At 32.8% G+C, this 13,893-nt stretch overlaps 1 protein-coding gene across 4 annotated transcripts in view; it reads right to left on the reverse strand.

Annotated features, from left to right (window-relative positions):
- Window positions 1-13,893, reverse strand: part of Erich3 (glutamate rich 3) — a 102,964-nt gene that overhangs the window by 12,802 nt on the left and 76,269 nt on the right. For all 4 annotated transcript variants that reach the window (XM_048814080.1, XM_048814081.1, XM_048814082.1 and 1 more), the window contains one exon: window positions 8,453-8,881. In XM_048814080.1, the coding sequence (XP_048670037.1) occupies window positions 8,453-8,881 (429 nt within the window). The remainder of the gene's footprint in view (window positions 1-8,452; window positions 8,882-13,893) is intronic.

Genomic DNA, 13,893 nt, shown 5'->3' on the forward strand with positions numbered 1-13,893 from the left:
CACAAAAGAATAAGAAGGAAAGTAAAAGAAATCATCTAAGAACTTCAACTTATTTTATATTATGGAAGATATATAAATTTTGTTTATCTGTTCATTTTGTTGTTTAGAGTACCAAATATTTTCTAGTCAACAGTGTCTGTGGAAGAGTTTGAGTCATAAAATGTCGAAGGAAAGTGAAAAACACTAGTGTATATAATCATATAACTTTAAAATTTATAAGTCATGAAACAAAAAAATGTCATTTTATTCTTTTGTACTTACTTTACTTATCATTATCAATCCTTATTATCAGTTCTCTTTTCCAGGCTCTCAAATGTCAAAACACAAGTGTCCTCATTGGAAGACAATACATCTTACATGGTTAATAACATTCAATTCACTTCCTCTCCTCTGCTTGTTTTAAAACAAAACAATACAACCCACTTTAAAACATGCTAAGAATCCTTTACAATTCAATACCAAAAAAAAAAAAAAATGTGTCAAGAACTTTTTATAAGAATTAAGAAAGCCATAAAAGCAACATAAAGATATACTCAAATTCATTCCAAGTTTGTAGTCACCTTGAAAAGTATCCCTATGCTTCAATCATTCTTTGTATGGCCTATCAATTATCTTTCCAACAACTCACCATGATTTACATCATCTACCTACACAGTAAAGATAGTCTCGTGTTACGTCTGACATTGAAACATGGCCCACAAAAACCCAGGATTTATTACAAACTCAAGGTCACAGCTGTTCAAAGATGAGTTTTATCATCTTATACTATCTTTTCAAAACTTCCAGATCATGTCATTTGAATCCAATCTCCTAATAAATTCCACCACATGGCCTATAGCTTTGCTCCTCTCACTTCTTATTACACCACCATTCTCTCTCCTGTCCACTTCACTCCCAGCACACTGGCCTCCTTTCCAAATCCTTCATTCAGCAACTATGCTCCCAACCCCCACCCTTTGCTCCTGCTGGACTCTGCTTCATGTACTCTTTCTGCAGACTCATCTCTGTGCTTTGTTCAAATCTCTGTTTAAATGCCCTTTAGTAGCAAGGCTATCCCTCAAAATACCACTTCTTCAAACCATCACTCCATCCCCTCATCCTGCTTTTTCTTCTAATGCACATCCCACATACCCAATATTACATGCCTATTTTCCACTGGTTAGGGATATTTCCTTCCTAGAATATAAACAACATGTAGACAGGTTCCAATGTTCACAAGAACAGTGTGTGACGTAAAGCAAACGTCCAACATATATTTACTGACAGAAGAAATCTATTGGAACAAACTCTATATTTCCACAATTTATTCAAAAGTGGTATTTTGACCTCAACTTATATCACATGATTTTCTTCTTTCATCAAGACCATTTTATCCTGCCTACATGATGACAAAATTGCATTGTACCTTTGTCACATTATTTAGCATTAAATGACCTGCCCAAGCACTATAACTATTCTTGATTTACATATAAAAATATAAAATACTTCCATATGCATTTTAAATTATAACTTAAAATTTTTATCTTATTTATAACATTATATAAATTTTATTACCTTCATATGTTAATGTATCTGCTTTTTCCACTACTAGAATATACTCAAATATTATGTCACAAAGCGTTGAGAGCTTAAATTAAGAATAATGAAAAAATAAACATATTAAAATATTCTATATAATACTGAATTAATTTCCAAGAACACTATTCTCATTGCTCCTAACAATTATAATCTTATACTTTATCTACTTCACTGTATATATAACACATCTTTTATAAAAATTTACCTGTTGATTTCTAGGACAAAGCCAATTAGAATACATTATAAAATAATGAAAAGGAAAATATTTTATGCCATCAACTTAAATGATATGAAAGCAGTGACTGTATTTTATTTATCTACTGCCATGTTCAAGTGAAACAATTCATATTAAATTGAATTAGCTTATTATTAATGTCTATTAGCTTAGACACTACAAAAACATCATTATTTGCAGGTAATTTTTGAGCCTACAGATCTATTGTTAACATAATCACAGTTTTTATTCTAATAGAAAAATGATTAATTCAGTACCATACAAATGTAAGAAATGGTTTTTATATACTATCTCAGCCCTTACTTCATTTTGACCTAAGGGTCTAGTCAGAGATATAAACAAAATACACTCATTTAGATCTTATGACTTCACAAGATTTCTGGTCTAATTTACATAAACTGTGCTTTTAAGCATATAACCATGGCTCTGTCCCTCTCTTCCTGAGCTATCTAACTGAAAATTCAGTTCAGAAAGAAAAGCTTGTCATCACTCACCTTTTCTTTGGCATCAATATTAACTGTATGAACTATGCAGTGAATACCTGGTGGTTTTAACCTGAAATGTTCTTATAAAATTTTATTCACATAAAAGAATTTGAGAATATTTATAACTTCCCTTAATCCATTATTTAAGTGTTTACAAGTATATTACATCATTTCCTTGAATATTTATATTTAAAAAGCATTAGTGCTCAACTGTAACAATCTATCCATTCCTTGGGTTTTTGATAGCATTAATCTTTTACATTATTCTGAATATATTATGTTGTCTTTGCTTTGTTTTATTTCTTAGTGTCTTATTTTGCAGTGTGTTTTGTATTTCCTGACTCTGGGCTTCTGAAACCAAGAAATTTTGTTCTTTTGAGGACAATGAGCCATAGAACAAAACTGAATTCTTATGCAGTTGGAAACATATTTTAAATAAAATTTGCTCCTAACAATTATAATCTTATACTTTATCTACATAAAATACTTCTGGAATATAAAATAACAGGTAGGGTTAATAAGAATAAAACAGAGATGTGTGCTAAGGAAAAAAGACATCCAAAATAAAATGTTAAGTGTAAAAAATTAAGTTGCAGAACAAAATGAATTATATGTTCCCATTTGTATATAAAAGCAATATATGCATGCGTGCATTTTGATATATTTATATCATAGATGTGGCATATCATTTTATCATATACATGTATATACTGAAATATATCTATATATACCCCTAACACTCATATATATAAATTTCTCTAAAATGTCTCGAATCATAAACACAAAAAATAACTGATATACACTTTTATCTCTGGGAAACAGTAAAAGTTAGGTAAGGAAGACACTTACTTTGACTTTATTCTTGTATGTTCTATAATGTTTACAATTGTAAAACAATACTTTGTTAGAAAAGTAGTTTTTCATGACTCCTTTTTCTATTTCTGTGAAGAATATCTTTGGAATTTTGATGGGGATGGAATTGAATCTGTATCATGCTTGGGGTAGTATGACCATTTTTTCAATATTAATATTAATTCTGCCTACCCAAGAACATGGGAGTTCTTTCCATCCTCTAAGGTCTTTTTAAATTTCTTTCTTTAATGTTCTATAGTTTTCATGTAGAAGGTCTTTGCCTCTTTTGTTAGATTGATTCCCAAATATTTTTTTTTAGGCTATTGTGAAAGGGATAGTTTTCCTAATTTCTTTTTCACCAGATTTGTTATTAGAGTATAGAAATGCAACTGATTTATGAGTGTTGAATTTTTTTATCCTGTTACTTTGCTAAATTCATTTATGAGCTCTAGGAGTCTTCTGGTGGAGTTTTTTTTTTTGGGGGGGGAAGGTCTTCTAAATATAGAATCATGTCATTGGCAAATAGATAATTTAAGCTCTTCTTTTCTTACTCATATCCCTTTAATATGCTTCTCTATTTGGAAAAATAAGGGATGCACAATAGTAAAGGTAATACTTGGAAAGAAAAGTGAGGCAGTAGTCATCACAATACTAGACCTCAAATTATGCTGCAGAGTTACAGTAACAGAAACAGCATGGTACTGTCACCAAAACAGGCAAGAAGACCAATGGAATAGAATAGAAGACACAGAGATAAACCCAAATCAATACAATTATCTCATACTAGACAAAGACACTAAAAACATCTGTTGGATAAAAGAGAGCCTCTTTTAAAAATGGTGTTGGGAAACCTGGAAATCTATATGTAGTAGAATGAAATTCAACCTCTATCTCTCACCCTATACAAAAATCAACTCAAAGTGATCAAAAATCGTTTCTGGAATTAGTCCAAAAATACTGCACCTGCTGGAAGAAAAGGTAGACCCAATATTCCAAAACATTGGCTCAGAAACTGACTTTCTTAACAAGATTCCTAAGGTACAAGAAGTAAAATTAAAAGTCAACAAATGGGATGACATCAAATTAAAAAGTTTTCTTTCAGCAAAGGAAACAATCAAGAATGTGAAAAAAGAACCTACAGAATGGAAGAAAATCTTGGCCACCTGCTCCTCAAATAGGGCATTAATATCCAGGATATAAAGATAACTAAAAAATTAACACCAAAAAATTAAAAAAAACAAATAAACCAATCAATAAACGGGCAAAGGAACTAAACAGACATTTCTCAAAAGAAAAAAATATGAAATATCAATAAGTATATGAAAAATGTTCAACATTTCAATTAGAAAAATGCAAATCAAAACTATACTGAGATTTCATCTCACTCTAGTCAGAATGGTAACTATCAAAAATACAAGTAACAATAAATGTTGGCAAGGATGTGGGGGGAAAGGGTACAATCATACATTCTTAGTGGGGTGGCAAATTAGTGTAACTGCTCTAGAAAACAGTATGGAGTTTCCTCAAAAAACTAGGAATAGAACCACCATATAACCCAGCTATCCCACTCCTCAGTATATACCCAAAGGACTTAAAATCAGCATACTACAGTGACAGCCACATCAGTGTTTACAGCTGCACCATTCACATTAGCTAAGCTATGGAGTCAACCCAGGTTCCCTTCAATAGATGAATGGATAAAGAAAGTGTGATATATAGACAGTGAGTGTTACTCAGCTAAAAAGAAAAATGAAATTATGGCATTTGCTGGCAAACGGATGGAACTGAAGACAATCATGCTAAGTGAAATAAGCCATCCACAGAAAAACAAAGATTAAATACTTCTTTGATATGCAGAAGCTAATCCAAAACAAGGGGAGTGGATTAAAACAATGAAGATCAAAGGAAAAAACAAAGAAGAATAAAATGAAGAAAGGAGGGATGGGGTAGGAAAAGTCAGTGGAGTGAATTTGACATAACTTTCCTATGTGCATGTATGAATATACTATAGTGAATCTCACTATCATATACATCCACATGACACTAATTTTAAAAAAGCACAAGAAAACTATAAGTAAATAGCAGAAAGATCAATAGAGTAAAGGAACGGGAACAGGTGGTAGGAGAAAGGGAGGGGAAAGACAAATACTGGGGACTGAATTAAAACAAATTATATCCCATGCTTCTATAAATATGCCATAGTATATTGTATAGTAATGTGTAACTAAAAAGAACCAATTAAAAAAAAAGGTAAAGAACTTTATCTTAGGGACATTTTAAGGTGTTTTAAATAGGAAAAGTATTTGGAATGATCATCTAAAACGACATTTTAAAAATTAGCTTATAATAGAGAAAAAATCAGTGTTTGGCATAGCTGATTTGTTAAAAAAAAAACTATTTTCTTTAAAGGAATTAGATTTTAGTTCAGTAGGTAAAGGAGACTTTTTGTAGAGTGACCTCTGAAGCCTAGTGCTTTACTTTGTGTTGTAACATCATAGACAACATCATTACATGTGGAAACAATTGCTAAAATGTCTTCATATTTTGCTATTCAATTTGATTAAAGCCATCCACCTTAAAAAATAAAAAATAGTTTATCAAAACAATTAACTTTTGAACCAGAAACTATTCTTGGAAGCCATCTGAAGGAAATAATTACAAATTTGAAATAATAAAGGTAATTAAGTACTAAAGTACTACTACTAATAATAGTGAAAATAAGAAAATATCCAACATTGTAAAATGGTTTGTACATGAGAAAAATTACAGAATAGAACACAGACATTAAATATGCTTATAAAGATTATATAATAGCATGGAAAATGATCATGGTATAACATTAAGATACAAAGAAGTACACATTTTATAAAAATATGACAACATAGCTTTTGCAACCCTAGGTTTAGAAATATGAAGTTGTTTTTATTGCAAGATAAACCTATGGATGATTATTTGAAACTATCTTTCTCTATTTTCTAAACGTTATTCCGTGTATGCATTAGGTGAAATGAAGAATAAACATTAATAAAAAGACTTAGCACAAATATTAGAGCTTAACAAAAATAAATAGTCCCTCAACTTGCCATCTACTGTTGAACCTCCCTTAATTAAAAAAAATAACTACAAAATGTTTTTAAATTGTTGAAGTTATCAAGTTAAAAACAGGTTTCCAATGTAGTTGAGAAAAAATAATAAACCAATATATTTATCATTTCACTAATCAAAGGAGGGAAAACCCTTCTCTTTTCTAAGTGACATGATCATAGTATATTTCTGCTATTGCTATTCTATTGCCTAATTATAACCTGTTTTATGTGCATCCTACTTTACAAAAGGTAAACAATGTAGCTTTCTGAAGTAGAAACACAAAATAATAATAGTAATATCAATGCTACTACTGAACTTTAACAACTCTACCTTTTTACTTTTTCTTTTGCAGTGCTGGGGATTTAACCCAGGGCCTCAGGCATGCTAGGCAAGCGCTCTACCTCTGAGTTACACCCCAACCCACCCCTCTACCTTTTTAATTAACAGCTTTCCAAATTACGAAATTTTTCTGTTATATAATAATCTAGAAATGTTCTGATATACCATAATTTAACCATGAAATCCAAGACCAAAGATTCAAATTATTTTATGAAAGGATTTCAAATATATTTTAACAGGAATTTTGATTCATGCATGGCAAAAACGATTTGAAAATGTTGAGAGTTTGTATTATAATTTTAGGGAGGGATTAACAAACTTTTTGGTAAAGGCTCAAAAAGCACATTTCTAGGATTTTCTGGGCCATTTAAAAATATAAACATAATTAGTAGCTTCTACCATGGTTATTATTGATAACTTATTTTAAGGTCATTGCATACTAGTACGTGGAATGCACTTTTATCATCCTGCATTCAACCCCCAAAATTGTATCGGAACTTTAAAGTCCTCAAACCTGTTCTTCATGAAAACTTTCAGAGTATCTCAAAAAAAAAAAAGGGGGGACTTTTCTTTCTTTGAAGGCTCATGATATTTGGACCTTCTCTGCTTTTTTGGATAACTACTAAACTTTGTCCAGTTATTTGTGTGTCAAGAACTCTCTAACATGTTTTTTTATTGACTATGATGCTCAGCACATAGTACAATGTTAATATTAACAGTTGAACAGAATGGAAAGAGAACTATTTATCATCCTTCATTCCTAGCTGTGGGCCCCAGGAATAACCACTTTTATGGGCTGAAATATCGACATTAAGTCTTTAAAACACACCTGGATTTTCATCACATTAAAAATTGAAAAATGTTATCATGGAATCAGGAATGGTTTCTGCATTGGCAGGGGACACTGATAAGAGAACAGGGAAGGGGGAAGGGGTGCAACCAGTGACGGGGCACAGGACACTTTGTGAGATCCCTGCATCCAGCTGTCCACTGGTTCTTTCACTATTCTCCCAAAGGTTAGAAAACCATGAGGCCTTCCATGTATCTAAGGTCCTGGGGTCTTCTGATCTGGACATTCCTTAGTCTTGCCATATTAAGTGCCACCATCCTACACACCTAGGAAACCCAGGGATCACAAAGAACTCGATTTTATAGAACTCCAAGTCAAGTTTAGGGTGTCTTAGGCAATTCTTATAATTTTACCTAAATCTAAATTTCAACTACAAGGATGCAGTAGGAAATCTTTGGCAACTCTGAAACCACTATGCCTGAACTCAAATCCTTGAAAGACCCCAAATTAGTTGTATAATACTTGGCAAAACCTAACCTCTTCAAGACACGTTTTTTTGTTTTGTTTTGTTTTTCATCTGTCGAAAAGAGATAATGATTGCATTACCTCAACCTTGGAAAGACTGGGATCTTGCAAGATATGATGAGTTAATATATGCCTTTAGAACTGTGCTTAGAACATGATAAGCTTCTATCAAAGTAAGCTATGGATAAGTGCACACATATAGCTAACAACAAAGAGCGTTGCTAGTATTAAACTCTAAGAAGCCACACATAACCCTTGCAAGCTTTCAGATATGTATTGTGCTTTATTTGATTCTTGAGATAGAATTTCCATAGGAAAGAATATACAGAAAAATAGGAAACACATCGTGTAAGAATTGTCAAATAATTTTAAAAATGCAATAGAAGGAAATCAGCAAGCTGAAAATACATGTATGATTATGTGACAAAGAGACAAAAGGGAAAATATTGAATCCCTCTACCGTATCACAGCAGTATTTCCCAAGTTTGGGCAGTATGCAATGGCCAAAATCAGCTTCCATGCATGGGGACAATGGCAAGTCAACTCAGAGGCCATACTTACCCTCTTTCTCCACCTCAGGGAGACCTGCTGTTTTGTCCTTCACCTTAGTGGTGCCTATTTCCCAAAGCTTACTCTTTTCCTTTTCTTCCTTGGAGGTAGGTTTCCTGGACTTCTCAAATAAATTCTCTGCAATCTGTTGGGTTCCTTTCTGCATTTCTTCAAGAACGTTCTCACAGCTTTCCTCTCTTGGCAGAGGCTGGGTCTCCACAGCTGCTTTTGTTATATCTTGGTCTTCAGTTTCAATTTCTAAGGATTCCTCAATTAGATGATGGGATTTTTCTGACTCACCATTTTCACTCAGCTCCTGAGCAGATGAACTTCTAGGACTTTCTTGTGTACTGTTTTCAACATGTACTTCACTGGCTCTTTCTGCAAGATCATCTTCACTGTCACTAGAATATGGGTGACTTCCGGATGAGATTGTTGAAGCTGTTTTAATATAAATGGGAGATAAATATGATGATATTATTGTTGTTCCATAAAGAATCTCATTTAATTGTGGAAACTATATTAGTAATAAATCATACTAAAGTTTCTAAAAATATAGCTTAGTAGACTTGATTTCCTTTTCCAACATTCCCCACATAATCATCATAAAAAAGAAAATTCTGTCTAATCTATGAACTATACAAGTTTTTCATAAGAGCTTGTATTTAATCAAAACCCAAACCTATTGTTTTGATTTGCATTTTAGAACTAATTTTATTGGAAAATCTTTCTAAATATCTACTTTGTTATAGAAAAAAATGAATTATCCTTTGTTTTGATAGCAAGTATGTATTTATTTATCCTCTTATATAAACCTAGTATTCTCTGTGTATGATCCTCCCATTTTTGTCTACCATAGTATTCACCACCCTGGTAAAATCTGTGCATTTACACATTATGTTGATATTTAATGAATGTTGTTAAATGAAGTATGTGTGTGTTTATGTGAGTGTGTGTGTGTGTGTGTGTGTGTGTGTGTTGAAGGAGATATTGTCATTCTTCTAGTTGCCTTGAAGCAAGGCATTGAGATCAAACTGCAAGTGCAAGTACTGTATTGAAAATATGCTCCAGGAGAAGCATTTAAGGGAATGGAGGAACCCAGGCCAGGAAGAGAAATGATCAGCCAAGGAGCTATTTGAAAACAAGGACTCAACCTCAGCCTGTTCCAACAGGGACCTCTGATGTCTAAGTTATACTAAAAGGATATAATTAAATTAAGATGGAGCTGACTTTTCATCCTTTGGATCAGTGTGATACTAGCTATGGGCCACCCTAGAGAATATAAATTCCTTTGCACTTGCAGGCTCTTTGTCTCTGAGGGTGAAACAACTCCCATAATTCAAGGGAGGGCTCTGAAAAAGGCAGAGAGTGCAGAAGCTGCGGGATGAGCATGCCAAGCCAGAAAAAAAGACTTGAGCCATCCATTCAGGTGGTGCCACAGATACAAGGTCCAGAAATTTAAAGCAGTCAACAGTGGTTTGCATACTACCCCAAAAAATCTTCAAAAAAACCTCAAAAGAACATAACATAAACATTGACTCTATAAGGCTCTATAAGAAAGATGCATAGCACAAAATTCACTGTATACGCTGCTCTGGAGCACAGAAATACAAATTTTTTGACCAATAGATATGGTTTATAATTGTTATTATAGAAAAATTTTCAAAGGAAATAGCCTACACATAAATGCTGCCTAGCTTTCTTGTTTTCTCTTTTTCTCTGTGCTCTTATTCATTTTTTTCTCTTTTATTTCTGTGTGACAGCTACACAGATGGCTGAAGCAGCTAACACAGAGTTTAAGAGAAAAAAAAAATGCCTGTCTTTACCTTTATTCTCTTCTCTCTGTCCCTCCAGCCCCATCAGCTCTCTATGACAGGTCTGAGCATTTTATGTATAGTCACAGAGACATATCAGAGTTTCCACCAAGATTTGAGAGATGCTTCACAGCAGCAAAAAACAAACAAACAAACAAACTGGAAAAAAGCCTTTGAGCAACAGAACCCCTTAAGCATAATTCCATTTGTTCTTATCTCCCTGGTACCTTGACAAGCACACCAGATGACCACTATTCTTCAAAGAAATCACATATTTTAGCCACTTATTCTTTATTTTCCATTTTACAAAATCTTGATATGCAAGGGAAGATGGCAGATCAAGGAGAATTGTTCTCCTTTGGATTTGTATCAGTTCAAAGACTTTAGGGTCCATGCTCTCCCCACTTGTAAGGATTGTAAGGATATAGCTATTTTTAAAAAGGGAAAGCAAATCTTGCTTACTAGCAATTTCATCCATAGCCTTCATTAATTGCAGTTAGTTAGGATACAATGTTATACTTAATCTGAGCTTCCAAAACTACATCTATCACCAGTATATTGGCATGATGACTCCCTCTTTTGGCCTTGAGTATTGTTCATTTGATAAAAAAATAAACACTCTTCTATCTTCTTTAGTAGCTTCTATTAATTGTATTATTTTATTTCAAAAGGCTGACACACGCTCTGGTTCAATTTTGAGTCAGTCCTTCAGCAAAGAAAGATCAGGAGAATGAATGGCCTTGAAGTGGCGAGGGCACCTGACCTCCTATATAAACTCATTTCAGTTTTCAAATCTCTCTCTAACCTCATGGTATAATTCAGTTTCAGTCTCATTTCTTGCTCTCATTTTCCATACAGACTAGAGTAAGATTTTGCTTACAAAAAAACTCCAAAAGCTTCAGGGCCATGGAATGAGATTTTCAAAATGATTTCTATTTATTCTTTTTGAAATGAAACACATTTTTATATTAAAAAAAACTTTCATATAGAGGAAATTTAGGGGCATATATGTAAATTGTTTCATTAGGAGGGAAAATGTCTCTTGGAGGCATGTTGGTAAACAACTTTACCTCCTCTTGATTCCATTTGTCTCTTTCTGGTATTAATGCTGAAAGGACTTGTTCTTGGTCCTTTTGGCAAAGAAAAGGTCTGCACTCAGTGCTGGATGCCTTGGCCAAAGCCAGCAAGTTTGATCCCATTGTTTCACATTCTATGCAGCATCTGTGACTTATTCTCATCACAATTAGTCCTCAAATCCTTCTTCCCTTTTCATGTTATAGATATCTCTTTGAGAACGAGTCCTGTATTTGTTTCATCATTGTGAATAAAATCTTATTTTATAAAACATAGAATTGAGATAAAATAATATGTTCTTCTGTAACACAAACTGTAGGTGTCTCCATCATAACTCAGCTACTAATTAGCTTTGAGTTTGCTTATGGTACATAATTTCTCTAAATCTCTGTTTTCTAGACTTTAAAATAGAGATAATTCTACTTGTTCTCTACAAGTCATCATAAAAATTCCATAGCAGAAATTTAACCTCATCAAATTAACCATTTCCTTATAACTTTTAGTCTTTTCCTATCATATATGTGGTATATTCTAATAAATTTATTTTTTGTCATTATAGCTACCATTTACTGAAGAAAAAAATAATAAAGCTTGATCATGATTATGCACTTACTATATACCAAACAGTGTGGTAAACTCTTTATAAACATCTTATTTAATCCTGTGGAGTAGTCCCTATCTTCTTTCCTTCTAGATTCAAAAAGTGAGGTCCAAAAACATTAAATAATATTCAATGGCTATTAGCTACAAAGCAGAAAGTTTTGCAAAACAATTGTATTGCATTAATACAAGGCAGTAAAACCAAAACCCCTCTACCTACTTAACCACTCTGAAACAGGAAGGTCCGACTATCATGGACTCACTATTGCTCCTTTTAGTTAATTTTCTACTGTCACCACTCAAAGACAAGTGGGATATAGTTCTCTCCAAGATCAGAACTCATGAGATAGTCTGCCCTCCTTTTTCAACTTCCAGTAGTTAATCTTCATTTTGTCAACCACTCTGGAGTCCAAAGCACACATAAGACACTCTGAAGTATGTAATATGAATACAGCAAAATATAGCAGCCAAAACCTTACCAGGTTTATTTATAACATTGACGATGATATATATCATCGTCAATGTTATATATAAATACATAGGTATTTATATAATTTATATAAATACCTATGTATTTATATAAATAGTATCATGTATATATAGTTTATAAATATATATATATATATATATATATATATATAAATTAAATATATAAAAATGTAAATATATATACATTTCAGCTACTTAACAAATACTAATGAAGTAATTGTGGAAATTCACCACAACCCCCTTTCTTATTCCTTAGTCTTAAGAATTTATGGCAAAATCTACATCAGTGACACTCCTGTTTTCTTCAAATGAACCATGACAAATGAATTTAAATATTCTACTACTACTTGTATGAATAATTCTATCTTGATTATGCTCATGAGTTCCTGAAACTGTTAATATTTTACATTAAATACTAGGATTCAGTCAATATCTTTATGTTAAACAATACCTAAATAGACAAATGATTTATACTCAATAAATATAATAGAATGGATATGTGCTTAATGAAAATGGAGATGGAAATCATTAAATTTCGGGTAAGAGTAGTAATTAGCTATAAGAACATATATCTTCATACAGACAATTGCCATGAATTGTCTCAATTCATCAACGGGAAAAATATGTGCATTACTTTGTACAAATGAATATCTACAGGTAAACATAGATATATCAGAGGGAAAAAAATCTCCTTATATTTTGTTGTGTAAGTTTTATATTTTAGTTTATTAATGCAGTCAATCAGCCCCTCATTCACAAAAGTTTCCTGAGTGTCTAGATAGTGGCATTGTTGTATAACAGGGAAGAACTAAGACCACAGAGAAATAACTCATACAAAAATATTTAGTGTAAACTAAGGAATGGTGTTGCATTAAAGTACCCACCTTAAAGCTGTGACTTCCTACTTTGATTATTGAGACATGACTGTGGATTGAGGAATACTCTCCATTTATAAAAATGACTTCTAAGAGAGTCAAAAATAACTGAAAGAAATCATTATCTTTCTTACTAGATTAAAAAAAAAAAGCTTCACGTCTTGCTCTCTTCATATACTGGGAAATGATTTTCTGTTTTCTGTCTCTGTCTCTCCCTCATCCCTCTCATAAGGAGCTACTTAGTCTTTACCTCTTACTCATAGGCACTATCATCCAAACTGTCCATAAAAGAATAAAAGCATATTCCCAGTGACATGATACTTTCCCTGCAACCTTATAACATTCATCTGTGACAATATATTTTCAACTGGTAAATTAGTGCCTGGGGTTGCCAACACAAATGCAGAGAAAGGAGGCTGTCATTCTTTTTAAATGATAGGAAGGCTCACACATCATTCCTAAACCAGAGTCCTCTCTCAGTCAGCGTTCAGTCCACAGCACTCTATCACTCACGGGCTGCTCAGCACAGTGTGTTCATCAAGGCGGGCCAGCACAATTGTTAGCTGGCAGTTTAAATGGGGCTGACTTGTCACAAGAGTGA

The sequence above is a fragment of the Marmota marmota genome, unplaced genomic scaffold (assembly GCF_001458135.2).
Source record: "Marmota marmota marmota unplaced genomic scaffold, marMar, whole genome shotgun sequence".
NCBI lineage: Eukaryota > Metazoa > Chordata > Mammalia > Rodentia > Sciuridae > Marmota > Marmota marmota.